The 18,316-nt window shown below is 59.5% G+C and overlaps 1 protein-coding gene and 1 pseudogene across 2 annotated transcripts; both read right to left on the bottom strand.

Annotated features, from left to right (window-relative positions):
• Window positions 1–1,740: 1,740 nt before the first annotated feature.
• On the bottom strand, window positions 1,741–6,820 carry Tekt4 (tektin 4). Of its 2 annotated transcripts, none has more exons than XM_076840730.2 (6): window positions 6,287–6,820; window positions 4,966–5,036; window positions 4,487–4,630; window positions 3,499–3,721; window positions 2,680–2,834; window positions 1,741–1,957 (listed from the first exon to the last, which is right to left on the bottom strand). In XM_076840730.2, exons 1-6 carry the CDS (start codon window positions 6,818–6,820, stop codon window positions 1,741–1,743), a joined length of 1,344 nt encoding a protein of 447 aa, XP_076696845.2. The 2 variants fall into 2 exon arrangements, with proteins under 2 accessions (XP_076696845.2, XP_076696846.2); XM_076840731.2 differs by having other exon boundaries at window positions 6,302–6,820.
• Window positions 6,821–9,827: 3,007 nt separating this feature from the next.
• On the bottom strand, window positions 9,828–10,521 carry LOC143385264 (large ribosomal subunit protein eL6-like; annotated as a pseudogene).
• Between the last annotated feature and the right edge of the window lie 7,795 nt (window positions 10,522–18,316).

Here is an 18,316-nt window from a genome sequence, read left to right as displayed (position 1 = left end):
ATCAGTGGACACAACATCTTTGTTTGTGCTGAGGATTGAACCTGGGCCGCACGCATGCCAGGCGAGCGCGCTACCACTTGAGCCACATCCCCAGCCCCTGGTCTAGCCATTCCTGTCCCTTCTCCAGGCAGGCAGCCTGACTCCCTCCTTGGTAGTGGCATTCAAGGGTCTGGAACTGGTGACCCCACCCCAGCTACTTGGCCCCTGGGGTGTTTACTGCAGGAGGCAGGGATTGCAGGCTATTGAGGGGTCACTGTTCCAGGTCCTGCCTGGTGGCCTCTAGGGGCTTTGAAGAACTGTGTGGACATGACATGAACAGTCCTCAGCCCCTATGGTGGTATGGCTGGCCATGCTCCTGGGCCCCTACCCATGAGCTGCAGAGGGGTGCAGGCCACCTGCTCCATGTACTGCTGAGAGGCACCACTTCCAAGTCTCTGCCAGCTCCAGAACCTCTGGACTCTCCCCACACTGGAGCTTCATGGTGGCAGCACCCAGAGTGAATTTAAATGGCACACTAGAGAGCAAGAGCAGAGCTCTGGCTGTCACCGTGGTGACCAAGCCGTGATAAGTGGTTTCTGTGGGGCCAGGAGGCAAAGTTACTGAAGGGAGGACCTGGAGGCTCCTCCCATGCTTGCTACCCCTCCCCTGCAGGTGTCAAGGCTGCGGAAGAAAGGGCAGGGCTGCCAGGCAAAGGCTGGGTGGGGCCTGGCAGGGGCAGCTGTGTGAGAGTAACCCGCACAGAAAGCAGGAGGCTACTGCCTAGGCCATGTTTGCCTCTCCCCCTCAGTGGGCAGTGAGTGTCCAGGGAGCCAAGGGCCTGGCCCAGAAGAATGCCAAAGAGGGCAAGAGGCTTCAGGACTCTCTCTATCCAGCATGTCCACCTCCTCCCCTGACCCAGGCTCTGTGCCTTGGTCCACACTGCAGCAGCCAAGGCCTCCCCCAGGAAGCCCTCGATGCCCTGCTCCCACTCAGGCGCCCCATCCCCATCCTGGTGGATGATGATCCCAGGAAGGTTCTCTGCACTTGCCTGCTCTCCTGGGGTCTGTGACTGCAGGGGTCCACACAGGGACTTGGAGTGGCCTATGTAGGGGTCAGCAAGTAGTGGGGGCAGGGGCAGCAGAGCCCAGGCTCTTGGGGCTAGGTGTCCATGTGCAGATGGTCTTGCACCCCTGCTCCTCTCCCCTTTCCTGTAGGGCAGTACTAGCTCCCTGTGGGCCTGGGCCTCAGAGACAAGAGCCCCCTCCCCACTCTTCAGGATGTGATCAGCCCCCTTCTTGGGTCCTATGGAGGCAGGGTGCTGGGGAGGATCAGCCCATCCTGAGGATACAGGAGCTGAGGGTAAGGCCTGGGGTGTGGGGGAAGGAGCCATGAGGTGACCCCAACAGGATGCCCAAGGCCAGAGACGGCAGGAAGAAGCCAGCCCAGAGGGGAGGGGAAGGCCCAGCTGGACAGCCCTGCTCTGGACTGGACAGTGCAACAGTGAAGTTGGGTTGTGGAGAGCCTCTGTCTTCACTTAGGCTGATGATGTCCACTGAAGCACAGGACCACTGGCCCTCAGCTCTGAGCCCTCATCTCTCCAGGCCAGGACAATGGGGTCTAAAGGCAAAGCCTGGTTGTACAGGATGGGAGATGCTACCCAGATGGACAGCAATTGGACTCCACCCTGGACCACATGCATCTGCAGAAAGTCAATATGTTTTTTATTTGGGACAACACAGTACCACCAGGTGCCAGCAGCAGTCACTGGTAGCCGGCCAGCTGGAGGACGCTGGGGTACCGGGCGCGGTGGGCCATACACTTCTGGCGGTCGATGAACAGGCTGTTGGTCTTGATGGCGATGTCCTTCTCCAGGCTCAGACGTGTCTCCTCCAGGTTGCGCAATGCCTGCTCTGCCTCCTGGAGCTTCTCCCTCAGTGCATCCAGGGACATGTGCAGTTCCTCCACCTCGCTCACCAGCCTGCGGGCAGAGGCGCATGAGTGGGTGCTCAGTGGGGAGCAGAGTTCCAGAAGTTGGGGACTCTGGGCAGGCAGGAAACTCACAGGGAAGCTGACCCTATGGCACGCAGGCCAGGGCCAGGGCCAGGGCCATGCCCTTGGGTGGAGCCCTAAGGGCCACAGTGTGAAGGAAGAGGCTCTTCTCTCCAAGTTATGCAGGACCTCCACCAGCTGCTCCCAGCAGGGAAGTGGAGCCTTTGCCCTGGGCTCTGCAAGACCCTGGGTAATAGCAGCACCAAGTGGCCATGGTAAGCAGTGGCCAGCTGACCAGGCTCAATCCCTGATGACTGGACACAGTACCCACCATTGGAACCTGCTGAGGCCTCCTGTTTCTTGAACAAATTGAAGGACAGAGAAGGAGAAAGAAGGGAGGACTCATGTTAGAAGGGCAATTGGGACTTGATGAACTAGGAAACAAGCATGTGACCCATCCATGCCTCAGCAGGAACACAGTCACTCTACAGCAGAGAGGCAGGGTGGGCAGACAGGCCTGCAGGGCCTTCCTCTGGGCCTGTGGCCTCAGAAGTTCAGCTTGTCAGGCCCTGAGGTCCCTTGCAGGAAGATCAGACAGCCTGAGTGACATGGAACCCTGACATGCAAGCCCCACCCAGGATCATGTCCAGGGTCCATATCTACTTGTGTGAGAGGCTTCAATGGCTGAGGGAGATCAGAGACTCCGGGCACCTGAACTGGGCAGTGTCCCGGCACAGCTCCACATTCGGCCGCAATGAGCGTTGATATAGGCGGGTCTGGGCCACGCGCAGTGGGGCCTCCTTGTCCTTGATGGCCTGCTTCAGCACGGCCACCTGGTGCTCCTGGTCAGTGATCTCCCGCAGGATCTGCAGAGGACAGTGTCATGGCCCTGAGCCAGGCCTACACCTGCAGGCTGCCCTCTCTCCCTCCCCAGCACTTCCTCCTACCCTGGCCACGCTGTCCAGGCCTGGCTGGAGACCCCAGCCTCAGGGCTGTGTCTAGCAGGAGTCCCATCCAGGGGCACCCAGTGCAGCCTGCTACATCCCAGCTCTGGCCTGAGAGTCCAGAGCCCTGGTGGTCAACAGGCCCCAACCCTGGGACATGGAGGCAAGCAAAGGCCACGCTACGTGCCTGGAGTCAGAGAGAGGCCAAGACACACTGTGCCCCACACCTCCTGACCCCAGCCCACCCTGCAGGCTGTCACTGCTGGTCAGCCACCCAGAAACTTGGAACTTCCAATGGAACCTGGTTTTACACCAGCTTAAGGAGTGAGATGAATGCCTGCTTCTGGGGTCTCACAGGGGCAGGGGGCGGTGCCGGAAGGCAGAGGAGGCCGAGGAGGCCCCTCATGTCTGGGCATGCCCCAGAGGATCCAGTCTCTCTTTATGGGGCGAGAATTCCCAGGAGTGGGCATGTCCCAGGGAGGACTTGTCCCGTAAGGAGTGGGCGTGCCCACGCGGGGGCGTGTCCGGGATAGCGCTTTTGACCGGGTAGGCTTCCCAGAGGCCTGTGTGTCCCTGCGACCCCCACCTTGTGCAGGTGGCACCGCAGCTTGTGGAGCGCGTCCTCCAGTTCCTCGCAGCGGCGCGAGAAGGCCTGGTTGACGGCGTCGCACTGCAGCCGCAGGTCCTCACTGGTGTCCCGCAGGATTGCGTCGATGAGCGTCCGCAAGTTGGCCGAGGCCAGAAGCTCCCGCTCGGCGCGGAGCAGGTTGTCTTGAGTGAACCTGGCCCAGGTCTCGGGCGTGGAGGCGCTGCGGGCGGGGACGTGGCCGGTCGGGGGGACTGTGCGGACCGTTCTGGCGCTTCCCGCGTGCTTTCCCGCCCCGCCCCGCGTGACCTCGCCAAGTGCCCCCGCGCCCCTGTAGTCCCGCCCTGTAGCGTTCTCCGTGCCCCCGCAGTCCCGTGGCCCAGCAGGTCCTGGTAACTCCGCCTCGTCCCCACGTGTCCTTCTCCGAGATTCCAAGGCCCCGCTACGTCCCATGGCGCCCCATCCCTCGCCCCACGGCCAAGCCACATCCCCACCGCCCCCCACCCCAGGAGGCGTTGACTCCGGGGGGTGCCGCTTGCCCTCTGCTGGTCGCGTGCGGAAACGCAACCTGGCGCTTCCCTGGCCCTGTGTGAACTGCATGGATGCTGGGCACAGGGTCAGCGGTCTTTTTTCGAGGGGGCTACCGAGGATTGAACTAAGGGGTACTCGACCACTGAACCACACCCAAGCCCTATTTTGTATCTTATTTAAAGACGTGGTCTCGCTGAGTTGCTTAGTGCCTTGCTTTTGCTGAGGCTGGCTTTGAACTTGGGATCCTCCTGTCTCAGCCTCCAGAGCCGCTGGGATTACAGGCCCATGCCACTGTGCCTGGCTGGAGCAGGGGTCTTGTTTGTGGGTCCCGGGAGCAGAGTGCTGTCCAAGAGGCTTGGGCAATGAGAGTATTTGGGGTCTGGGGGAAGAAGTCCTGCAGAGCTCTACAGGGGCAGCCGCGAGTGGGCAGGTGTTGGGCTTGCCCTGGGGTTCTCACCTTTCCTCCAGCTTGGTGGAGTGTGGGTGGAACTGCACTTGGGTGCTCTGGTTGTTGTAACGGGCACAGGTATCATCAATGTTGTAGGACTCCACCTTGTCTGACCAGTCCATCTCGCAAGTCTCCTTGTGCTGCCGGTTCAGCCTGGGGAGGGAAGGGTGGTCTGGAGCTGCAGGGCACCAGTACCATAACCCCTCCCAGCTGCACGGGCTCCAGCTCAGCTCCAGGACCTGGACTGTCCAGGGTGTCCCCGGAGCCCTCACAAGCCAGCAGTGCCAGGAGCAGCCCCCCCAGGTAGGAGACTTCATAACAGATGCTGGCCTGGTTGAAAATGTCAGCCCTGTGCTACCGACTAGCCTGGTGGCCCCCTCCCCTCTCTGAGCCACAGGGTCACACACCTCCATGTCCCACCCCACAGCTAGCCTATGGCTGGAGACGGGGGCCATCCCTAGGCCACCCTGGGGGCCACTGTGACTCACCGTATCTGGTTCACAGCCTGCATGATGGTCCTCTTCAGCAACTGCTGGATGTTCCGGATGAGCTCAGCCTCCTGGAGGAGGAGGAGACCCCCCTTGAGCAGCAGCCCTCCTGCTATCACCCCTGGTGAGGGTCTGAGGAGGCACAGGCTACTATGGGCCCTGGATCCCTGTAGATCCCTTCAGGTCCAGCCCCTCATCAGCCTTCACCCCACTGTTTTTTCCTGGAGAACAGGGTGAGCCAGCTTTCTTCCTGGGCTCATTCTGAGCTTCTTAACCTTTTTGGTGGCGTTTTTTGCCAGGGGCTTCTAGGGGCTGCGGGGAGGGTCACCTGAGACAGTTTCCCTAGGCTCTGAGATTATCCCCAAAGCCCACCCAGTGCACTGAAAGTGCTCACCTTACCCTCTGAGGACCTCAGAGAATCAAGAATGTGAGGGTAATGCTGGGTTTCCTTTTTGGGGGTGTGTGTGAGGGGGTGCTGGGGATTGAGCCCAGGTGTGCTCTACAACTGAACTACACCCCCAGCCCTTTTAATTTTTGAGACAGATCTCATTAAGATCCTCAAAAATTAAATGAGATGCCTCAAACTTGGGATCCTCCTGCCTCAGCCTCCTAGGCTGCTGGGTTTACAGGAGTGCACCACCATGCCCAGTATGGGTTTCTGTTCTGTGTGTGAAGGACCCTCTTCCCTGTGACTCGGGTTTGGTAGGGTTTCTACGCCCCTCCTCCTCTGTGGTCTGTGTCCCCACTCCTTAGTGTTCTTGTTAGGGAATCTTGAGCAGGCAGACAGTCTCGCAGGGGCCCATGGAGGTGGTGGGTAGGCATGTGGAGAAAATGTGGGAGGGGAGGGACTCAAGTTGCTGCCTGAGTGTGGGCTGGGGCAGGGGCTCTCTGAGGCCCTGGGACTGGCTCTTTATCTCCCTGAATCTCAGGTTGCCACAGGCCTTTGCATACAGAGGCCCTGACTTTGAAAGACTCAGGAATTCTGCAGACCCAGGAGCAGCAGCCAGGCCTGTTAGTCCTCCTGGGGCTCCCAAGGCCATGTCATGCTGGGTTTGAAGGAGACAGGGAAATTCAGAGAAGGGAAACTCAGGAGGTGAGGAAGGGGCAGCATGTGGCATGAACAGGTGCAAACAGCTCCTGGCCCGCCCCTATGCCTTCTGCTCTGACTGGCCTGAGTTTCCATTGTGAGAACAGAAATCCAGGGCAGGGGCGTCCTGAGAGGGGGAGCCTCAAACTCGACCCCGGGGCCAGGGCCGGGCTTCACTTTCCAGAGCTCTGGAGAGGACGGGCCCTAGGGTGGCAGGTGCTGTCCTCTGCCCACCTTCAGCAGCTCCACCTCCACATGGTCCCGCACGAGGTCAGGGTGCTGGCGGCGCTCCCGGCACTGCAGGTTGTCCATGGCAATGGAATAGGGCACCGCCGAGGCATCCAGGGCACGCTCCAGCCGCAGCTTCTGGGCCAGCAGCAGGTCAGTATCTGTGATCAGCTCCTCCACCTGGCGCTGCAGCTCTGACTTCCAGCTGTGCATGTCCTGCAGGCGCTCGCCCACCCTGCGTGTGGAGTCCTGCTGCGTGCGCTGGGCCAGTGCCTCCGTCTCCGATGCCAGGTGCTGGCTCTCATGCCGCTGCCGCTCTGAGTGGTCACGGTCTGCAAAGGCCTGGTGGTAGTGGGCGTACAAGTTCTGGTACCACTCGTCCATCAGGTACTTGGCCGTGCGGAAGCCGGTGGTGGCCAGGCCTGAGGACGTATAGGCCCCTGTATTGCAGGCCACATCATACACCTTGGGTGATAGCTCACACGGTGGCACAGTCTGCGGGGCCGGCTCCTTAGTCAGTAGCACATCAGTCTGCGCCATGGTGCTGGCCACCCAGCCAGGGGCTGGGTGGGGCACCTGGGGGAGGGTCACTGGCAGTCAGCAGTCAGCAGGACAGCACCAGCCACAGTGTCCCAAGAGAAAGCAGCTCCTGGTCGCCCAAGCGACAGGACACTGTACACACCAAGGGCCTCTTGTTGCTGGGCAGCAGGGCCCCTCCTTCGGGGGAGGGGGAAGTCAGGGCCGGCAGAACTGCCTCTTAAAGGGCCCAGCAGCTCCTCCCCATCATCCCCTCGCCCCATGACTAAGGTGCAGATCTCCTGGAGGTTCCTGGGTCCAGTCCCAGGCCTATGTGTCCCTGTTCTAGGGGGGACAGAGCAGGGGGCCATCCCAGGCCTGTGTGTCCCTGTGATCTGGGAGCCTGCAGGGGAGGGATCCTGTAGCCCTAGGCACTCTGTTACCTTTGTTGGCTCATCTGTCCTTTGTGCCTAAGGTTGTTTTCCGGGCCTGGCCCTGTGCTGGACTCTGTGCTCCAATAGCAAGACAGTGAGGCCCTGTCTCTTGTGAGGCTCTGTTGGAGGGAGGGGCTGTCGGGGATGGGCCTGGGGTGGGGTGCTAGTGCAGACAGTGCACCTCACCTCTGCAATCCTCGAGGGGACTTCTCTCCTGCCTCCATGTCCCCCATACCAGCTCCACTCCACACCAGTGGTCCCTCAGCCAACCCCTAACCTGCCGTCTCACCCAGTCAGAACCTGCAGCCCCAGGGAAAGCAGTCCCAACCCGGTCCCTGCTCCACACTTGGGAGACTGAGCCCAGGGCAGTGCCTACTGGGACCCTGGCCACATCTGCTCCTCCTAGCTGTCCCAGCTTAGGTCTTCCTGGGACAGTGCAGGGAGGTGGCTGTGTGGGGTTGAGCTCAGCCTGTGCCTGAAGTTAGACTGCCACATCTACCCCGGAGGGAGGTAGCAGGTCTACCCAATGTGTCCCAAGGTCACTCAGAGCTGGGTTGCACCCCAGGAAACACGTCCCATCCATCCTGGGCCCAGGGAGAGCCAGGCCAGGGCGACACCCAACATGAGCAGCAGGTGGCACTATTGGCTGTAGAATGTTTCTGGCTGTAGAATGCTCCCTGACCACCCTGCTCTGGGTGGCCCTGCAGCCTCTCTGCTGGCTTCCCTGGAGGCACCCCACCACACACTATCCTCCCAACAGGAAACCTGCATCCTACCCTAACAGGGGTCCTGTGGCTCCAGCCCTTTCTGCCTCCTCTCCCTCCAGTTCCCCTGGCCCCCAGCCTCCTCCTCGGACACACCAGCTTTGGCCTGACCTTAACCAGGCTGTGCCTCCTGGTACCCTCCCCTACACTGACCTCGCAGCAAGGCCCTCATTCCGTGCTGCTGTCACAGGTACAGGTCTGGCCTGGCCTTACCCCCCACATGCAGCGTGGCCCTTATACCACTTGTGCAGCCGGTGCTTCGTGCACAAGGGCTTTGGGGACAGCAGTCCTGAGACTTCCCTGACCAGACTGAGCAGCTGCTCCTGCTATCCTTCAGGGGCGGGAGGTGGGACCTTGGGGGCTGATGTGGCCTGGGGCCCATCCTCAAGCCCCTCTGTGACTTCCCCAAATGGCTGCAGGCACAGGGCCACCTGGGCAGGACCCCTGGCTCTGCCTTCTGTCTAGAGCCTGTGCTTCACAGGATGTCCTTTCCCATAGCCAAAGTGGTGGGGAGCTGCCGGCCTCCATCCCCTGGCCCACACCCAGAGGACTGCAAAGGAAGAGGAGGCCTGGCTGAGCCAAGCTTGGTGACCCTCAGCCTCAGTGTCCAGGTTCCAGGGAGCATGGTAGGTGGGCCCTGCTCCCATGAGGCTCCATCTCAGGCAGAGCTCCAGGAGGCTGGCTCCACAGCCTGGTGGATAGAGTACCTGGGGGGATGGGTAGGGTCTTTCCCTCTCAACCACTGTCCCTGGCCCTCTGTCCAGAAGCCAGAGGTGTTCATGGGTGAAGGTAGCCTGAGAATAGCTCCTGCCCCATCCTCTATGTAGCCAGGCAGGGGCCCTGGCAGCCTGTTTCCCTGCCTGCTCAGGGCATAGCCTGAGTGGAAGCCACTAAATGGTGACCTTGAGGCCTTCATGCCCCACACAGCCTGGGCAGTCAAGTACAGGAGCAAGGCCAGGGTGGGCAGCTGGCTGGGTGGGCACAGCTATGCAGGGTGTGGTGCTGGAGCTGAGCGGGCACTTGTGGCAGTCAGGCCTATTGGATTTGCTGGTTTCCAAATTACATTTTCGATGGGAGGATTGGGTCTTGGAACTTGCTATGGTTCCCTGGGGCATGGGCCCTGGCACCCCTCCCCTTGAGGATTTGGAGCCTCAGTGGGGTCAGAAAGGCCCTGGGCCCCATCCAGACTGAGCTTGCTACTCAGAGACCAGGAGCTCCTTCCTCCCAGAGCAGCCCCAAAGGATGCCCCTAACCAGTTCTCTGCAGAGTCCCTTCCCTCTAGGTGCCCCTGTCATGTGGGGTCTCACCTCACAAGCCCCAGGCAGCCCCTGAGCTGGGGCCACAGGGGGCCTGTTAGAGCCCTGCTCAAGCATAGGGTTGGAGAGGGTAGGGCCGTGGTCACCTGGCTAGCTGCAGGCAGTGGCCCAGGGGCTGTATGGCTATGGGGCCTGGCTCTAAAACATGCATCTCTGTACAGGGGCCTCTGGGATTGTGGATAGGTGGGGGGCTGCCCTGGCCTCAGCCCACCCCATGCCGCCCAGGCAGTGTTCTGTTGAGTCCTAGTCTTGTCCCACCAGGGTAGCCGCAGAGTCACTGGCCCTGGCTACAGAAGGGCGGCTTTGATACCAGTCCTCTGTGATAATGGCCTTGGGCCCAGGGGGCCCAGGAGACCCCAGGGCTCCATCCCAGTTTCACCCAGGGACATGACCTTGGCCTGACTAGTAGTTCAGACCTCAAGGTTCTCCCTGGAAACGCTGTGACCATCCTTGACCACCTCTTTTTTTTTTTTTTTTTTAATGTATCAGTTATTTAATTAGATTCTATGTAAGAAATTTAGAACAACAGTTTGTGATGGTAAATTTTATTTGTGAGAGCAAAAACGGATGGCATATAGCCCCGGAGATAAGGAACAGCTTTGGTTTGGGGTAAAATTTGTGAGTCCACAGCTTTCTGATCAACCTTGCGCTGCTCTGTGATCTCGTATCTTCTCTTTCTTTGTTGAAGATTCCACCTTCCTGGTGTCTGGGCTTCTGCAACTTCTTCTTTTTTTTTTTTTTTAAAGAGAGAGAGATAATTTTTTAATATTTATTTTTCAGTTTTCGGTGGATACAACATCTTTTTCTATTTGTATGTGGTGCTGAGGATTGAACCCAGTGCCCCGCGCTTGCCAGGCGAGCGCGTTACCACTTGAGCCACATCCCCAGCCCCAACTTCTTCTTCTTGAAGTAAGCATCAGTGAGGTATTTGGGATTTTTATGTTGCTGACATCAGCCTTTGTGGCAGTGGCGATGGCACATTTCTGGTGTGTTCTATGCAGAGGAACTTGCTTAAAGGAAAGAGGTGCCGACCCAAGTAGCAAGCCACTGCTCGGTGGCTTTGGAAAGACCCCTCTCTTGCCTCTGTGGCGCCCGGTGAGAAAGATCAGGATGGGCCTGGAGTGCGCAGTTTCCCACCCGCTGGCTGGGGGTGTTTTGCCATGGCTTAGCAGCTTTCCTGGCACATCTGCAGTGGGATAGCATCTAGGCATATTGCAAAGCCTCACCACCCTGGCACCTCCCGTTCTTGTCACCACCAACTGGTGCTGTGACAGCAACAAGAACCTTCTCCTCCTTCTCCTCGACTTTGATGCAGCAGCTGAGTGCTTCCTCTCGTACACAGCCTTTCAGGAACACCTCGCAGATTGGGAGTATCTCTAGCTCCTCCAGCCAGGACAGGGTCTTGGCTGCAGTGGGGCTTCCCCTCTTGGGCTTCTCAGCTTGGGGTCTCCCTTTTTAACTTGCCAACGGCATCAGCCTTCTTGGCTGCAGGTTTCTTCTCCTAGTGTCCAGGTCAGCCTTCTCAACCGCTGTTGTGTAAGATGGGAAAGAGAACTGAGTTGTCCTTGACCTCCCGTACCTGCACAGCACGTAGATGCAGAAAGCTTCTTCTGGAGCATCAATGACCATGGCCTGTCCCCAGAGACTCTCCAGATACCATTACTGGGGTGGGCCTGGGTGAGAGGGACCTTCCTGCTGGGTCTGGCCAGCTGACCTCAGCCAAAGGCCCCTGCCTGCTGTCTCCAGCCTGGAAGGTACCAGCAGGCGACCGGCATGTCACCTCCACTTAGCTTCACAGCCTTCACCTGTGACAGGCATTTCCTGGGAAGCCCAGATAACCAGGACAGGCCCAAGGTCATGCAGCATGGTGGGACTGGGAGAGAGATTGAGCCACCTGGCTGTCCCCCACCCTGGCCTGGCCCCCCTGCTTATCCTGGCAGGAACGACAACTTAAGGAGCTGTGCAGGGGTGCGGGGGGGGGGGTGGCACATCCCTGCACCTCTCCTGGGACCAGCAAGGATGTTTTCATAAACAGGAGGACTTAAAGCAGTTTGGACAGCTGTGAACTGACCCTGCAGCAACTGGACACCATGTGTCACATGGACACGGGAAGCGAGGGAGAAGAAGCTTGGGGGAGGCAGGCCCAGGAGGCTTTCTGGAGGAAGAGCAATGTAGGCCACAGTCTGCAGGGGACACAAGCCGTGCCAGTGTGGTGACAGGGGCTTGGGGTGACCCTCCATGGAGGCCCCACTGTGTCTCTGCACGTGGCAGACCAGGTGGACCAGGAGGCTGGTGACCTGCTTCCTCGATCACACCCTGGCCTCAGGCGGGTGCAGAAGGGGCCCCAGGACCATGGATATTGCCACAGAGTCAGAGCCCAGGTGAAGCGCTATAACAGCTCACCTGCCTGAATCTGAGCAGCTGGCTTCTGGGCAGCTGTGTCTACCTCTAGCACCCAGGTGCTCTGCCCAGCCTCTGCATCAGGCAGCCCAGTGACCCAGTGCCCAGAATGTCTGCCCCGGGGGTCTTAGCAGTTCATTCGGCTTTCTGGAAATGGTCTGCTCTTACACCTGTCTTGGAAGTCCCTGCCTTCCAAGTGACCCCACACTATAGAAAAGGACTGCAAACAATGGGGGCAGGACAAGAAGGACAGGCAACAGCCCATCCCTACCAAGAGTGCCTGGCACAAGCACATATACCCTCGGAAGTTGGGAAGCACTCACAGGAGGGCAGGACCCATCAAAGGAGCTGTTCTAAAGATCTGGGCATCCAGGGTCTGAGACAGACTTGTACTAAGAAGTGGCTGGAAGCTACCTGGTACTGTGATGGCAGCATGATGGGCGTGGAGCTGGAGGGACGTGGGCAGAAGGCCTGGGCCTAGACTGGATCCACAGAAACTGGATGGAGGCTGGGCAGCCAGAAGAGACCCTGGCTGTCTGGGCAGGAGGCAGCCAAGAGAAGGGTGCTGCTGGTCTCAATCAGGCTAGTGGGACTCCTGGGGCAGAGCCTTAGCCCTGGCCAGCCCAAGTGCCCACTGCCCACCCAGGCAGAGAAGCCAAGAAAGGCCCTGAAGTTCTCTGTCTTCTCTCAGGGCCCAGGGTGTCCTTGGGTCTGACCCTCGCGTGTCCTTGCCAGGTGTCCCTGGAACCCAGGAGCCAGGAGGCGGGTGCCTGCCTATGCAGGCCTGCTGTGGGGTGCTGGCCCATGGCAGCGGAGGGGGGCATCCTGGGCTGCTGCCTGCGAGAATGGCCAAATCCCCAGTTTATCAGCTCAGCTTTATCTCCAGAACTCCTACAATTTTCTAGAGAAGAAAATTAAATAGAGGATTTAGCAGAGATTTTACTTCTGCAGAGCCGGGTCAGGATGGGCCAGCTTCGTGGAGGTTGCTGATGTCCTAGCTGAGGCCATGCAGGTGGGAAAGGGTGCTGGCCCTGAAGGCTTGACAGTAGCAATTTGACCCCCGTGCTAACCAGCCATTGGGCCATCCAGCCACACTCAGAGGTCAAACGGCCCCATGCCCATGTCTCCCTCCTCCCCCACTCCAAGCACCTTGGTGGGAAAACTGAGGCGCAGAGAGGTCAAGTCATTACCTGGCCCAAGACCCCAGGCTGGTGGGGGCTGATAGGTGGCCTCACTCCAAGACACCCCAATAAGGGAGTCAGAGTGTTCAAGGCTTGTGTTCTCCATAGGACTATGGCCACAGCCTCACTGGGGACTCAGTCCTGGGGACAAGGTGGGGGCAGCCCAGGGAGATGGGCTTCACTGGACCCTAAGAAAGACCCCAATGCCAGAAGCTGGAGCCCTCCCCGCATACTCACTAGCCCCCTAGACACCAGGGCTCCCAGAAACTCCTTCCCACGGAAGGAGGAAGGTCAGATGAGAATACAGCAACCTCTGCCCATGGAGGGAAGCACCTCCTCCCCTTCCTATTCCTCCTCCTGCTCAGTTCACATGGCTGCTAACTTATGTGGCGCATCTGACGTCTTCACAGAGGATCCTCAGCATCTCCAGACTGAGCAATTGTGGAGACAATTGGGGGAGGAGTCAGGGCTGCACCCTGAGCTCTATCCAGCACCTTGGTTTCATCAGCATGGGGGCCATGGGTGACCAAGGTGACCACAGGGTCTGTCCACCTCTTGCATCATCTCTACCCCAGCCCAGAGCTGCAGGTTAGCCACCCATGGCAGGGCCTCTTCTCTGGCCATAGCAGGAGCAAGAGTGCCCTGGGCCTCAGCCCCCACGTAGCCCACACCCTGACTCTTGGCCTCTGGAATCCCAGGGTGGGTGGCCCACACCACCTGTGCCTCTGACTGGTGGGTCTAAGGTGGGCAGAGAGCACTAGGGAGAAGCGAGATCCTCCTGATGGTCTCGGGCCCCACTTCTGGTGGTCCCCACAGAGGATCCAGGTGCAGAGGGGAGAGAGAACCACTGGGGTTCATGGGGGTCCTGTCTGTCTCCATGTCAAAGGTCTGAGGCCTCAGCTTCCCCTCAAGGTAAGAGTCCCAGGATCTGTTGATGAGGGGGCCCGCACACCCCTGGGACACCTCAGTCACAGGCCTGGAAACAGGAGGGAGGCAGCAGCACAGGGAGCTGCACAGGGCCATGTGGACAAGGCCCCTGAGCACCAGTGGCATGGGAATCCACCCCAGCCCTGGGCCTAGCAGGTGGACCCTGAGGGGCTGAGGGGCCTGGGGATGGGGGCTGCCATTGGAAGCTTTCCAACCTCACCTGGGGGCTGGGCAGAGAGTGTGATCCCCCAGGAACAAGGCCAGCTGCCAGGCTCTGAGGCCAAGGCAGTCCCCGCTCCTCAGAGGATGGCTCAAAGGCCAGCATAGCCTTTGAAAACTCCTGGGAGACCTTCCAGCCTCGCAGGGTCAGGGACAGCACAGAGTAAAGAGGCCCCATGCTGAGTGGGCGATCAGAGCAGCGTCCTCCCTGCCAGGCCTGTGGAGTTGGCAGCCTCACCTGCCTGCTGCCCAGAAGAGCCAGGACCAGTTCCCAGGGCTGCAGCACAGGAGCCCCCAGCCAGGCTGAGGCACCCAGCACCAGTGGGCTGACCCTTGGGGACAGGATTTGAGAGCTCACAGCACCTGCCAGGGACAACCTCTGCAGTGTGCTGTTGGTTCCAGTCCCAGCCCCGTGGCCCCAGGAAGGACTCACCGTGCCTCCCAACTGTGCAGGGCTCAGAGGGGCCCACACACCTACTGCAGCCCACCCTGGGTTCCTGGGCAGCTCCCCACCTGCTGCCCCCACGGGCTTCCCAGCATTCACACCACATGCCTCCAAAGGGCCTGGACTTGGCGGTGACGAGGGTCCCAACCGTGGGGAGAGGTGGGTAGCATGGCTTGCTGTCCTCTAGTTATGTGGGATAGAGGACAGCATGGCTTCTGTCCAGGGGCCTGTGATTCTGGTCAGAATGGGCCCTGCTTGGCCCAAGGCAGGACCTACTGCAGAGAGAAGAGAGAAGCGGTCTGACCTGTCCCTCCACCTCTGGTCAACCCCTCTCTGCCATGATAGGTCTGGCCTCACTATGTCCTCTACAAACTGACCTCCCCAGTCCCCCATGAAGTTTCCTACCCTGGGCAGGCTCTGGTGGTCTTGGCAGGGCCTGTGGGGAATGGTGACCATATCACCTCTGGCTAGATCCAGCAGACCCCAGTGGAACCAGCTGGCTGAGGGCCTGACTTTTCCTAGGAGGGAAGACTCCAGCCAGATGGGGATACTGGACCCTTGTCCCAAGGTGGGCAGATGTGGGCCGCCACAGTGGAGGTTCAGACTGGGTACTGGGCACATCACTGGAGTCCAAAAGCAGCGACTCTGGAGCCCATCCAGCCCCACCTCACTGGTGATTTTACAGAAGCCTCTACACTGTGTGCTTGTCTACCCACAAATAGGAAGGACCAGGTAAAAGGCCCTGCCGGGGAAGGAGGCCCAGAAGGCTGGGCTGATGTAGGGGATGGTCTCCTCAGGTTCCATCTGGGACAGAGACATCCTGCCCCTGATTACTGCAAATCAACACCCTGACTCTCCAGCCTTGAGCTGACCACTGATGTCCTTGCTTCCCTGGGCTGTAGTCTCTGTGGAGCTTCCTCCATCCTGAGTTCTTGGACCCTGTGTCCTCTGCAGCCCCAGGCAGTCCAGCTAGGAGGGAGGACTTTTCCACAACCTTTCTAAGATGGGGTCTCCTGCACTCTGGACAGGACACAGAACATGCCCCATGCAGCATTTATAGAAGCCAAGCTCAGTCCTGAGCTGCAGACTGTGAGGTCTGGGGATGAGGACCTGGAGGCAACCTTGGAGGGGCCACACCGGGTCCCCAGCTGCTGCAGGGTCTGCCACCCACACTGACCTTTCTTCAGCCAGCTGCCCACTTCCCCTCCCAGCAGGTCACTGGTGGCCACACAATCTGGCCCTGTTCTCGGGTTCAGCCAGCCGTGGCAGTGGCCCCTAAGACCTTGGGCCGTCCCAGAAGAAGCTTTGGGGAGGGGCAGTGCTGGGAGCTCTCAGCAATCTGTGATGCTAAGAGACTTGGGAACATCTTCTGCAGAGCATTCTTGGGCAACAGAGCTGATTAGGGGTGTGCTGGAGCGAGATAAGGGCTGGGAGAGTCATTTGTAGGGCAGGCCCTGAGAGCCACTAGGGTGCTGGTCCTCCCCAGCCCTGTCCCGCTGGGAGGCGGCCAGTGAAGGAAACAGTGCCGCCCTGAGATCAGGACACTGTGGGGTCCTACAGCCTACCAAGGGCATACCAAATGTAGCTGGGGGATGTCAGGACCCTGGACCACAGGCCTGGTCTGGCTAGCCCCATGTGCCCCCCACCTGAGTGCAAAAATAAATGGGAGGGTCTGTGCCCCACCCAGCACTTAGTCCAGACAGCCGAAAATAGACTTGGAGAATGTCGACTGGACGCACACACCAGGTCCCCAGAGGTCCTCTCGGGAACAGTGGATATGGCCTGGAGTCACTTAGCTGATGGACCCAGGGACACTCAGAGTTCATCTCTTCTCCAGGAGGAGGCTAAGAGCCCGCAGGAGAAGTGCAGGTCACAGCCACCCCACACTCCCCACCAGCACCCCACCCGGCCCGTCTGCTGCTCAGGCCCCCTCCACCTTCTGCTCCAGTCAGGGCTTTGGGCCTCAGGACCCCTCCTCTGATGTGACCTTCCTTAGAGGAGACTCCCTCCTGCTGGCCTCCTTCCCTCACCCCTCCCCTACCCCCTCAGCCTGGTGGTGCACTACACTCTGCCCCCACCCCCCACCCCTGCCCAGAACCCCTACTGTGATGAGATGCCCATCCCCAGGGCCAGCCCAGCTGTAGAGTCCATCCCCACAGCCTCATTAGCACTGGTCTGGGCAGAGCCCTTTCTGGGAGCCCATGGCTGCACCCACCTTCTGGAGTGGAGCAGCTGCCCAACAGAGAACAAGCTCTGATGTGTCCACTCCACCCAAGGACTGGTCTCAATGCCAAGAAGGAGAGTGGGCATTGCCTGGCAATGGGGAGGGCCAGGCCTGATGACAGCATCTGCCCAGGAACCTAACACGCCCATGAGCTCCCAGGAGGTATGAGAACGGGTTCAGGTAGAAGGTCCCATAGCACCCTAAACACACTCACCAGAGACAGCAGCTGCAAACGATCTTCGGGGTGCCTAGCCTGCTAGAGTGGAAGGGCCTGGCAGCCGCTGGCCCACAATCATCAAGGCACACTCTCTACATGCCCAAATCTCTGCTTCTCGGGCCACCAGAAGGGCAGGAGTTTCCTGGGAACCAGGGCTCTTTGCATATAGCGGTTAAAAGCAGACGTGCAGCGGGCTGGGGATGTGGCTCAAGTGGTAGTGCGCTCCCCTGGCATGGGTGCGCCCCGGTTTCGATCCTCAGCACCACATACAAAGATGTTGTGTCTACCGAAAACTGAAAAACAAATATTAAAATTAAAAAAAAAAAAAAAGCAGACAATCCAGGGCAGCAATCCAGGGCAGGGAAGATCCCACCACTCAGGCAGGGCCCAGCAAGACAAGGCAGAGCCAGGCAGGCGGGCAAACAGGCAGCCCTCCTGGCTCCCCATTAAGGGCGCCTGCCCCATGCAGCCCCCTGGGCATGCTCTAAGTAGATGCATCGACTTTCCACCAAGCAGTCCACACAAAGGGCCTGTAAAGACACTGCTGCCGCCAGTGAGATGGACCAGACCCCTCCCTGCAGCGCTAATGCACTCTGCATTATTGGAAATCTTGCTTTTCTCAACGAGAGCAAAGAGGGTGCTCTGGGGAGCTCGCCTCAACTCGGGGGCAGGCGCCACGTGCTAACTAACACCATCGCTCCAGATGCACAGGAGTGCTTTTCTAGGGGCTGCTGCTGAACTCTAAGCTGCCCGTTCCACCAGCGCGTCCCCACCAGCCCCTCCCCTGGTCCTTGTGACTTCATGGCTGTTCACTCCATGCCCAGGACCCACCCCAGGACCCCTCCTGAAGCTGGGCTCAGCTCCCACAGATCCCAGGCCCTCCTACTTGCCTCTGGGGTTGCCCTCACCTCTGCCTCCCTCTGGAAGCATAGTGGGCTCTGGAAGTGTAGCTTGGGCCTGACCAAGAGATGCCCAAAGCCAACGTCCTCTGGCAGATGTATGCACTATTGCTAGAGTCCCAGAGGGACCATCACTGACTGGATGGACAATGGCCAGCAAGGACTCAACCCTGAGTGGGCATTGGGGTTCATAGGGACTGGAAGAGCTGCCAGCTCAGCCCAGGCTGCAGAGCCCTGGTCTCCTGAGGGCCACTTCACCAGTCAATTTGCCTAATTCACCATCATGGACCAAGAGAGAACCCAGCCAGAGGCACCTGAGTGCCACTTAGTTCCTGGGAAACAGGGCAGGGGCGGGAGTGGCAGCTGGTGCCAGCTTATTGGAAGCATTTTCTTAGAGAACACAGCCAACCCCACAGCCAGGTGGACGGTGCTTCATGCACCTCTCATACTGCCCTAACAGCACCTTAAAATCACCACAAAACCACCGGGCATGG

This window comes from Callospermophilus lateralis, chromosome 19 (assembly GCF_048772815.1).
Source record: "Callospermophilus lateralis isolate mCalLat2 chromosome 19, mCalLat2.hap1, whole genome shotgun sequence".
Lineage (NCBI taxonomy): Eukaryota > Metazoa > Chordata > Mammalia > Rodentia > Sciuridae > Callospermophilus > Callospermophilus lateralis.
The sequence above is the reverse complement of the archived record's forward strand: the minus strand, read 5'-3'. Positions and strand labels throughout refer to the sequence as shown.

Bases quoted from the DNA above. Each gene is read 5' to 3' on its own strand.
- Tekt4 (XM_076840730.2), bottom strand. From the start codon at position 6,820: ATGGCGCAGACTGATGTGCTACTGACTAAGGAGCCGGCCCCGCAGACT. The intron at 5,037-6,286 runs GTGGGCAGAGGA...CTCCTCCTCCAG, and splicing joins TGGAGGTGGAGCTGCTGAAG to GAGGCTGAGCTCATCCGGAA. The intron at 2,835-3,498 runs GTGGGGGTCGCA...TGTCCTCTGCAG, and splicing joins TGCGGTGCCACCTGCACAAG to ATCCTGCGGGAGATCACTGA.